The sequence below is a fragment of the Martes martes genome, assembly GCF_963455335.1.
Source record: "Martes martes genome assembly, chromosome: 9".
NCBI classification, from domain to species: domain Eukaryota; kingdom Metazoa; phylum Chordata; class Mammalia; order Carnivora; family Mustelidae; genus Martes; species Martes martes.
The window spans coordinates 26483745-26494902 of NC_137896.1; the positions used below are offsets into that span (position 1 = coordinate 26483745).

Consider the following 11158-nt stretch of genomic DNA (forward strand, 5'->3'; position numbering starts at 1 on the left):
AATAGATTTCTTACTCAAAAATAAATAAAATTAAGATTTCTTGACCAACCGCCACAGACAGCTAAGGGCTATTCAAGAAGACTGTGAAGTCTGGTTATCTTGACCTCTGGAGACGGTCCTCCTGCCTTCCCCCCCGCCCCACAGCCCACCCCCTTCAGGGCAGAGGGCAGCACCTGTGACATCTGGGCCTCTGCCAAGTCTAGGAGAGGGGCCGCCTCTGACCTCTGATGTCCCTAGTCCTCACCCAGCCCCCCATTGCCGTTCTTCAGCTGGGAACATCTTTTATTTAAAAATACTTTTTTATTTTAAACCCACCAATTCTCTCTCTCTCTCTCTCTCACACACACACACACACATACCCCCACACTCATTCACAGATATGCACACATCCTCTGTCACCAACAGTCTTCGTTTTTCCAAAAGTTCAGCCTTGTCTCTGACCAGCCAGGGCTGGGGCTGGCTGGCTGGGTCCTCATAGCTCTCTGGGGTGCAGTGGAGATGTCCCAGGGAGCCTGCCCACAGGGTCATGGGCCCAGACCATTGTCCCCTGGTCCCAACATGAAAGAGGTTTGGGTTGGGCTCCTGGGGTCTTCTCCCCTGTTTAACCAGTGGCTGGCCTCTGGCCTTCTTCTCCAGGGTCCTGCGTGGAACAAATGCCACAGGGGTCTAGGCTCATCTCCGTGGCACTCGGAGGGGGGCCACCCCCCTCACCTTCAAGCAGCTGCCCCCCAGGTCACGACGGCCGCCCTGCAACAGTAAAGAAAGAGAAAGTTCGGTCAGGTCACCGTGAACACTGGAACTAACCTCTGTGTCCAGTAATAGGGGACTTGATAAATAAATCACAGCCGCACAGTGAAGTTCTCCACAGCAGAACGCCAAAGGGAGTCTTCGTGATTGATAGGGAATGATGGAGAGATAACAGCATTTAAGGACAAAGGCAAGAACTGAGTGAATGTTCCTGTGTGCTGAGACGTCTGGATAGAAGGGCACATGGGAAATTGCTAAAAGGTTTCCTCAGAGGACAGGGATTTCATGGGGGAGGAGGCATGACGGGTGGGAAGGAGGTTTTCTCTCTTTCGTTCTTTCTTTCTTTTTAATACTATGTACATTTTTACCCTTTTCTTTTCTTGTAAATTCATTTTATGTAATTTGTTGCTTTTTTTAAAAAACCCAATACATTTAAAATAATATTATTTTATTTTTTTTTTTCAAAGATTTATTTATTTGACAGAGATCACAAGTAGGAAGAGAGGCAGGCAGAGAGAGAGGAGGAAGCAGGCTCCCCGCGGAGCAGAGAGCCCGATATGGGGCTCGATCCCAGGACCCTGGGATCATGACCCGAGCCGAAGGCAGAGGCTTTAACCCACTGAGCCACCCAGGTGCCCCTAAAATAATATTATTTTAAACGGTAAAACAAATGAATCCCACAGTGGTCCTCCTCACTGCCTGACTGTACGCCCAGTGGCTTACGCATCAATCTTCAAAAGTAGACTGTGGATTTCTAGCCTCCCTGCCTTCGTTCAGTTCTCTCTGCCAGGAATATGCACTCTGGTCCTGTCTCCCCAGGAAGGTTTCTCTATTCCTGCCATTACCCAGCACTTCCGGGGACATTTCACTGGGAGAAACTTGGAAGGGGAAGACAGAGTCTCTTTTTGTTCCCCCCTCAGGCTGGGAGCTGAGGGAGGTGTAGGGAAAACGTCCTCACTCCGTAGTCCTGGTGGCAGCCCTGAGCCCGACATGAGCGGGTGCCAAATACTGCCCCTTGAATCCGTGCTGCCGACTGGGAGATGAGCTCATGGTGGCACCCCTGAAGCCACCTGTCCCTCAGCCTGCAGGGACCATCACTATCTGGTGGTCTGAGGTCTGACGTGGGGCTATTGTCCTCGCTGTAAGCCAGCGAGATCCCAGACATTAGAGCACCCCTCTGTTGAGGCCTCCAGCCTCTTAAGGCCAGGCCCAGAGGCACCCAGCCAGTTGGTTAAAAAAAAAGCTGGGCTAGAAATCCGTGTTGTCCAGCAGTTCTGCCTCCAGGACCTGCTGGTGCCTGAAATCCCACCATCAATGCTCACCCCACCGAGCCTGGCTAGGAGATGGGGGAACAGGCCTCCTTCTCAGCCATCTAGAGAAATAGCCAACCATCTGGGAGCTCTGCCCCCTGCCCCCTCCGTCCTGGGCCCAGGTTGGGGCAGATCCATCCAGATGTGAGCCCAGCCTCCCTCGAGGCTCTCTGGGCCCAGGGACAACGTGTTCATTCACAGGCAGGGCTATTTTGAGGGCTGAGGCCACAGTCCCAGCAGAGCCCAGGGCTTAGGCTTCTCAGACAAATCTGGCAGGAGTGGCTGAGAAGGGGGGACAGGCGTTGGGGGGAGGAGAGGGTGTAGTGTTGGGGGATTAAAAAACCTGCCTCCAGCTCTTTCACGATGATCTCAGGGACAGGGGGAGCCACCTCTCGGCCAAGTCTGGCAGTCATCAGGAGACCCCAGTCTCATGCTAATGCTGGGACTGTTCACCTCCCTGAGATTGTGTCCTCATCTACAAAATGGGGTCAAAACGATTCTGCTGCCATCCCATGACAGCAGGCTGTCACAGACGTAGCTGTGAAAGAGGCTTGCAGACAGCCAAAAGCACTTAGAAGGGACCCTGACCGGGACCCCACTTCTCTGTCCCCGAGGAAGTCAGTGCCCAGGGCTCCGGGAAGCTGAGTCGGGCTTGAGTGAACTGGATCCAGGCTTCGATCCCTGCTCTGCCACCGACTACCCATCGGACTCGGGCAGGTGATTTCACTGCACCGAGCCTGTCTCCCCGTGTGTAAAGCAAAGTCACGGTGAGGATCGTATGCATTCAGCTAGTTAAAGCCCTTAGCACCGCGTCAGACACACAGATAAAGCGTTCCAGTAGATATTCACAAGTATCATTATCGGCATCAGCCAGTGAAGGTACCTCCTTGCCTCCCCCCCACCCTCTGTGCCCTCTCCTTACCTGAGCTGTGTACACCAGCTGGGGGGTGTGCTTTCCAAGATGATCCTACCCACCCCCAACTCCGGGTGACAAAGGGCGAAACGGTAGAGACAAGAACCCTGCTTCCATCTCCCGCTTGCTATTTCTAAAGGACCACACTTGACCCCTCCTTAGATAGAAAGATCCTACAGAGAGCCTGGTGGTCCCTGGTGACCCTGTCCTCAAACTAGCCATGTGGGAGGGAGGGGGTAGCTCAGAGTTAAGCAGCAGAGTCTGGGCCTTGGAGCTCTCTGGCCCCCTGAGCTCAAAAGGGGGCCCCTGCAGTGGCTCCATGAGAGTCTGTTTTCTTTCAGTTGAGCCTTTGAGGGGCCAGAGCTGGCCAGGATCGCCCCTCTCGCCTATTCCCAGAGGAGCCTGTTGGGGGGGGGGGGAGCATGGCTTCTGCAGCCAAATTTGGCTAGGTTCTTGGTCCTGTAGACAGATCACAGGGAAACAGCCAGACTCAGGCGAATAAATCCCTGTGATCCACAGGACAGGCTGAACACAGCAGAGAAGGCCCCCCACCCTGCCCCGCTGTGGGTGTGGGTGTATGGCAGATGCGCCTTTTCCCCCGGTCCTGCGGTTATAGCTCGACAGCCCCCTGCCCTCCCTCCCTGCCAATAACCTTTCCCACTTCCCAATCAGGCAGGCTTGAGTTGAAACTCTCACTCCATCATGGACAGTGTCTCTAAGCAGGTGGGGGCCACCAGAGCACCTCTGCCACTAAAGGGTTTTAACCAGAATGGGTGACGAATGCTTAGCCCAGGAAATCAGTGCCCATCAAGACTGCCTCCCTTCTGTGCTCTGCCACCTTCAACGTCTCTCCCCTTCCTTCTCTATATCATGTTTTCTGACGCCAGCTCTTGGGGTGCCCTGCTCCTAGAACACCTTTCCCTATCCACTCATCTGCCTGCCTCTGTTCCCAAGCATGTGTCAAGAATTCAGCCCCTGGCTGGGGGCTTCCTCTGGGCTCCCATGGTCTCTTGGTGCTCTGCCTTCCCATCAGGAGACTGTGGCCTCCCTGTCTTCATCCCCATCCCCTTGCCCTGGGAGTTCATGACTGTGTGGGTGGGGCCCCACGACCTGCTTCTCTGAGAATGTTCTCAGAGCCAACCAAAGGGTAGATAAGGTTGGCTGAACTGAAGGAACAGGTGAAGGGCAGTCCGAGGGTTATCACCGAGGGCCCAGACAGCCCTCCACAGCCCAGGCCGGATACGTGAAGGCCCACCTGGCTTTCCCACCCCACCTGGAACACCAGCCAGGGCCCACAGCTGGGAGTTGGCAGGGTACAAATCAGGCAGAGCCTGAGACAACTGACTCAGGGAATCTGAGGCAGCCATGGGGGTGAGAGGCCAGGCTGGGAGTCTGATGAGTCAGAAGAAGACCGTCTGGGCCCAGGACACATGCACTTCCCCGGGACAGAGTGAAGCAGGGGGCCTAGAGCAGCTATAAGAACCAAAGAGTGGGGGACTCAGAGACTGACTCTAATCCTCCGTGCCCTTTCACTTTCCAAAAGGCTGTGGGCCAGTCAGGGGCTCCCCCAGTCTCACTACCTCCAGATGTAAATACTAACTGCTGGAATCCAAAGCTATCACGCAGACCAGCTTCCCTACTGTAGGAGAAGGCTAGGACAAGAGAGGGAAAGGTGGGGGATGAAGCAGGCTCCTTGGGGCCTAAGCAGGAGGAGAACCGGCTTCCAACCAGGAGAGCCCCCTTTCAACCTCTGCAGCTACTCAGCCCCCTCCGCCCCCTACCAGGCTGGTTTTCATCCTTATGTGGGGGGACACACCACAGGAGGTCAGCTCCAGCTCCATCCAGCTGACTCAACGGTGACCTCGCTCCCACGCTCTATCCCTTTTGTGGAGACCCTCTTCTTCACTCCTACTGCGCATTAGCTGGCCACCTCAGATTTTTAGTTGGAGATACATGTCTCCTCTTCTCAGTCTCCTGCCTTTGGGTCAAGTCTTAGGATGGTGGACAATTATTTTACTGGTGGGGGTAGTTCATGGCAAACGAGGACCAGCAAGCAACAGAACCTGCGTTGTGGCTTCCCAGGTAAGCAAATGTGGGCATGCGATCACACCCCCCTGAGCCTCAGATCCTCATCAGTGATAAAATGGGCAGAATAACTACCTGCCCGGGAGTTCCTGTGAGGGTCAAAGAGGAGGAGGAACGCACCTCGCACCTGGGAACCGCTTAATAAAATGATGGCCTTTCTAACTACCTCTCACACTCTTTCCCCAGCACACCTTCAATTAAAGGGGTGTCCTTCAAGGAGCCATCTCCGTTTTCTGGGCTTTCCCGCACCACTTCTGTTTGGGGGACTTTGAGCGAGTGGTCCTGTTCCACATCAAACCCTGGGCTTGGAGCGCCGCAGCCCCCGACAAACTTCCTGTCGCTTCCCCCTCTCTTCGTTGGGGTCTCCGCTCCTCTTCTGCTTCCCTAGGAGGCCCCGTCCCCCGCCAACCCCCGGCCCGCGGCTACAGTCCTGGGGCTCCGCACACTCACCCCTTTGCGCTGGTTGCTGAGGCAGAAGGTGCAGATGGAGCGCGGCTGGCGGCCGCCGTCGGGGGCGGCGGGGACCGCGCTCTTGGCACTGCCGGCCGCACGGAAGCACGGCTGCCCGTCGTCGGCCGCGTCGCCCAGCAGCAGCACGTTGGCCAGGTGCGCGATGTAGCTGGACGCCAGGCGTAGCGTCTCGATCTTGGACAGCTTGCGGTCCACCGGCTCGGTGGGGATGAGCGTGCGCAGCGCCGTGAAGGCCGTGTTCACGCTCTGCGTGCGGTCCCGCTCCCGCGCGTTGGCCGCCTGCCGCTGTCGCACCACCACCACGGGACCCGCGCCGCCGCCGCCGCCGCCCGCCCGCCGCCCGCCCCCGGGGCCCGGGCCGCGCCGCGCCGCCTCCAGGCCCTCGCAGCAGCCGAACGACTGGTCGGACGCGTCGCTCTCGCTGCGGTTCTCCTCGTCCTCGCTCAGCAGCCGCACGTCCGGGTACAGCACGTGCGCGCCGACGGGGCGCAGCAGCGCGAACGCCATGGGCGCCGGGCCGCGTCTCTCCGTGCGCCGCGTCCCAGCGTCTGCCGCGCCCCGCCGTGCGCTCCCGCGCGCTCCCACGGCCCCGCCGGCCGCCGCCTTATAGCCGGGGAGGGGCCAATCACGAGGCCGCCCCGGCGGGGGCGGAGGCCGCCGCCCTGGCCAATGGGGAGGCGCCCTTCGCGCCCCGGCCAATGGCGAAGCGCCCACCGCCCCCGTTCCCCAGGTTGAAAGCAGCCCGGGAGCTAAGCCGCCCGCCCTGAAGGCTCCCGGCAGGGCAGGCGAGCGGGGCAAGTGTCTGAGGGGTATGGGGGGCGCCTGGGTGGCTGGGGTGGGGTGTGCCCAGGTCTGGACTCTTTATATTCGGTCTAGACCCGCAGGGAGACTCTCAAGGCTTCAGTTTCCTCGTTCGGTAAGAGGGTTGCAGAGAAACCAGCTCGGGGGTTTCCCGCCCCCACGCTCTGATACTGTGGTTCTGCAGCTTGCTTGTGTGTAAGAATTGGGGACGGGGGTTGTTGGCATGACAGATTCCCGGGTTCCTCCCGTTCTGATTCAGCAGGTTTGGAACGGGACCCAGGAATCTGCATTAGGGTGGTGTCCATGAAGAGCACTTAGAGAAACACTAATCTTTCCATATAAGGATTACACAGTGTCACATCCTCAACGGCAAACTTAAAAAAAAAAACGGGGGGGGGCGGGGCAAAACAAGAACAGCACACGCAAACCAGTACTTCATTCATTCATTTATTCATCCAACAAATATTTCTTGGGTCCCTGCGAAGTCAGGAATGGTTTTAGGTCTGCGAATAGAAAGGTGACAAACTCTTTGCCCTCATGGAATTGACATTTTGGTTGAGGCCTTACTGTGTGCCAGCCACCGTGCTGAGGGCTATACTGATCTTTACTACTCCTTGTTGAAGTTGTGCGGGAGTATCCCCTATTTACAGATCAGAGAGCTCTAGCCTTCAGTCTTACAAGAGGTGAGTGGAGGCTTTAGCCGCAGCCTGTTTGACTTCACCATCACTGGTGGCCTACTAACCCTCACCACCAATAAAACAGATTGCTTTCCTGTAATCTCCACAATCCCACCCTGGCTCCAAATCCACGCCCCTCTCTTTCCTTGGAATGCCACCAGAGAGAGAAAGAGAGAAAGGTGTGACTGTCTTTCCTCGTTGCCTTCCTTCCTTAGGGAAACCTTAGATTGTTGAGTCTGACATGTTTCCTTCTTGGGGGCCCTGGGAAGAATTACTGAGCTGTTGATGGCGGCTGGGGTCCCCACGCTGTGCCCCCTTCCCAGCTCCATCCTGGGGAATGGTCCAACCTGTATCCCTAGGCTTTGAAAATAACTCTCTTCAACCTGAATGCATCTATGTGGTAGAGAGGGCACAGGGAGTGAAGGTAGAGGGTTTCTAGATGTGTTTTCCGCTTGTTTTCCTTTCTGGGCCTCAGGTTTTTTGAAGATGACTCCCAGTTCTGCCACACTCCTTTCCTGGCTTCTCCTACCCAGGGTAGAATGGGGGAAGGGAGCTAGAGTGTTTCCCTTGGCTGTTGGGAGAGCAGCCCCTGATGTCTTCAGGCCCCAGGGTCTGTGGGAATTTCTGTTCCCACACCTGGCTCCCCCACCCCTCCTCATTTGACCGTGACCCCAGCCAGGCTGGGCTTTGGGGAAGAGGAGAAGGAGACTGTGCAGGCCCCCTCCCCACAGGGCTAGTCCCACACGCAGCCCCAGGCCAGGCTGCTGCTTCCTGAGCCGATGAGTTATTACCGGGAGATTTCCTTCCCTGTCGGCGCCTCCTCACAGGGGCTCCAGGCTCCCTTCACTTTCGCTTTCTCCCCCTTCTCCCCCTTTCTTCTGCTCTCAGTCCTCAGGCAGCTTGAAATTCCTCTGTCTGGCCCCCTCCCCATTCCAGCTCCAGGTTGGAGAAGCCAAACAGGGCATGAACTGGGCCCGGAAGCCAGGGAGGGCTTACTTGCTAGGCTCATTCATTCACTCGCTCCTCAGGCAGGCTTTGACACAGGGGACCCTGGGAGTAAAATAAAACCATGAATGAGACTGAGTCGGGCCTTCGCCTTCGGAAAGTGAGCTATGAACAAAGAACTCCAGGACAATGTGATGGGAGCCATAAGCCTGCGTCCTAGAGCCCGGGTCCAGCCCAGGTGTAGCTGCCTTGTGGAGTCTCGGTTTCCTGCTCTGAAAACTGGGGATAATAATAGCACCCCTCCCTAGGGCTAGTGATGGTTCCAAGAGTGCATGCCGGTTAAGCCATGGCCTGGCACCTATCGAGAACTTAACACGTTAAGAGGAGTTTGTGCTGAATCTCTTAGAGGCTGGCTGCGGGTGGAGGAGAGACCCATGGCCAGCAAAGGCTGAGCAGCTTTGACTCTGTTCCCAGTCCCATCCCTGGGAGTGGGCATGGGGCTCCTTGCCACATTCTCAGCTCACCCACGTGAGGGGCTCAGCTCCTTCCATCCCCTGTCCTCTGTCTCTGCTCCAGCCACACTGCTTCCTCACTGCCTGTGGAGCCCATGTCTGCTGTGCACCCACCTGGATACCCCCTAGCTTAGTCCCTCACTTTCTTCTGGTCTTCCCTTAAATCTCACCTCCTCAGGGAGGCCTTTCCCCCACTACGGCCCCTACCCCCTCATCCCTGCTAGCACCCCCACAGCTCTCCCTCTCCACTTCATCCTGCTTTCCTTCTTTCCATAGCACCTGTTACTGCTTCTCTTCCCTCATCTGCAAATATTAATTGAGCACCTACTATGGGCCAGGCACAGTTCTGGGTCTGGGGCATACAGCAGCGAACATACTACATAATTAGCTGTCTCCCTCCACTGGAGCATAAGCGTCATGGGGCAAGGGCATGGTATTTTGCTCATCTCATCTCCTCTCTATTACAACCTTCCAAGGTAGGCATCGTTATTATTCCCAATTTACAGATGAAGACCCTCAAGGTCCTAAGAGCGGGGAGTGACTTTCTTGATTGACGTTGCACTGTGGGCCAGAAGGGATTTCAGGTCGGTCACATTCTTCCCCAGCCACAGGGCCTCTCTGGCAGCCCAGAGGTGTGGGAGGTCTGAGAAGGAGTCTGTCTGGTAAGAGGAGGAGAGTCTTTTTTTTTTTTTTTTAAGATTTTATTTATTTATTTGACAGAGAGATAGAAAGTACAAGTAGGCAGAGAGGTAGGTGGAGGGAGAGGGAGAAGCAGTCTCCCTGATCATCAGGGAGCCCAATGTGGGGCTGGATCCCAGGACCCCAGGATCACAACCCGGGGTAGCCTCTTAACCGACTGAGGCACCCAGACACTCCTAGGTGCAGCTTCATGGTGAAGCCCGCTTTTCTGCTCTCCTGCCTTGGTGCAGTCTGGCGTGTTGATCACACTGTATTCTGACTTCTCTCCCTTTGTCCCTGATTCATCACTCTCCTTTCCTTCCCCACACAGGACATCCACTCTAATATATCTTTTTAAAGACTTCATTTTTTTTTTTAAGAGCAGTATTAGGTTTACAACAGAATTGAGAAGGCACAGAGCTTTCCCCTATTCCCTTTGCCCTGCCGCAAATAACCTCCCCATTATCAGTGCCACTTGCCAGAGAGGTGCATCTGTGACAATTGATGAACCTGCATTGACCTATCATTATCATCCAGAGTCCATAGGTGACTTTGGGATTCACTCCTGCTGTTGTACAGTCTGTGGGTTTGGACAAATGTTTATAATGACATCATTATCTTATCATCATTATGGTCTCATACTGACCATTTTCATTTTCCTAAAAATCCTCTATACCCTGCCTGTTCATCTACATCCCATGCCTGTCACTGCTGATCTTTTAATCGTCTCTATAGTTTTGCCTTTTCTAAAATGTCATATAGTTGGGATCATACAGTACATAGCCATGTCAGATTGACTTCTTTCTCTTAGAAATATGCATTTAAGTTTCCTCCATGTCTTTTTGTGGCTTGAAGACACATTTTTAAGCTTTGAATAATATTCCATTGTCTGGATGTATCACACTTATTTGGCCATCCACCTACTGAAGAAATCTTGGCTGCTTCCAAAGTTTGGCTATTATGAATAAGGCTGCTGTAAGCATTGTGTGCAGGTTTTTGTGCAAACATATGTTTTCCACTCCTTTGGAGCATGATTGTTGGATTGTATGATTTGTTTTCTTATTGTTGAATTTTAAGAGTTCTTTTTATATGTTGGATAACAGTCCTTAATTGGATGTGTCTTTGCAAATATTTTCTTCCAGTCTGGGGCATGTCTTGTCATTCTCTTGACAATGTATTCCACAGAGAAGAAGTTTTTGATTTTAATGAAGTCCAGCTTCAAAGAGTTCTTTCTTTGATGGATCTTGTCTTTGGGATTGGATCTAAAAAGTCTTTACCACGTGCAAGGTCATCTAGGTTTTCTCCTATGCTGTCTTCTAGGTATTTTATAGTCTTGTGTTCTACATTTAGGTCTGTTGATCCGTTTTGAGTTAAATTTTGTGAAAAGTGTAAGGTCTGTGTCTAGATTCATGTTTTTGCTTGTGGATGCCCAGAGTCCAGTTGTTCCAACAACATTTGTTGAAGGGACTGTCTTTACTTCATCATATTGCCTTCGATCCTTGTCCAAGGTCAGTTGGCTATACTTATGAGGGTCTATTTCTGGGCTCTCCATTCTGTTCCGTTGATCTTTTTGTCGATTATGCTGCCATTACAATGGTGTGTCCATGACTGTTGTTTTCTTGTTAAGTCTTGAAGTTGGGTAGAATCAGTCTCCAGCTTTGTTCTTCTCCTTCAATATTGTGTTGGCTCCTTTGGGTCCACTAAATATTGGCAATGTGTGTCTTTGAATATGCCTATGTCCTCATAAACTATGTGGGGCTGATTCATGTGAGTGGGTTATTAATGAACACAAATGGTAGTTTCTATAGATCTGTTTGGTAGGTTGGTTTGTTTACTTGACACTGTGCTCTGTGTGCTGACTCTAACTCGAGTGCACTCCTTCTAACCGCTGCTTAGTATGTATGGTGCACATGCACCTACCAGGCCTCCTTTTCCATTGCCTTTAGTGATGGATCCTATGGCCGCCTCTGACTTCCGCCTCTCTAAGTGCAGCTGTGATGGACCTCTGGTGCATAACTC

At 53.7% G+C, this 11158-nt stretch overlaps 1 protein-coding gene across 1 annotated transcript; it reads right to left on the reverse strand.

Annotated features, from left to right (window-relative positions):
- Positions 1-266: 266 nt before the first annotated feature.
- TCF15 (transcription factor 15) lies at positions 267-6099 on the reverse strand. The gene is made up of 2 exons (XM_080814622.1): positions 5506-6099; positions 267-747 (listed from the first exon to the last, which is right to left on the reverse strand). Exons 1-2 carry the CDS (start codon positions 6031-6033, stop codon positions 673-675), a joined length of 603 nt encoding a protein of 200 aa, XP_080670748.1. The 5' UTR covers positions 6034-6099; the 3' UTR covers positions 267-672.
- Positions 6100-11158: the final 5059 nt, after the last annotated feature.

Coding starts and splice junctions, on each gene's coding strand:
- TCF15 (XM_080814622.1), bottom strand. CDS start 6,033: ATGGCGTTCGCGCTGCTGCGCCCCGTCGGCGCGCACGTGCTGTACCCG. Junction 748..5,505: donor TCAGCAACCAGCGCAAAGGG/GTGAGTGTGCGG, acceptor TTACTGTTGCAG/GGCGGCCGTCGTGACCTGGG.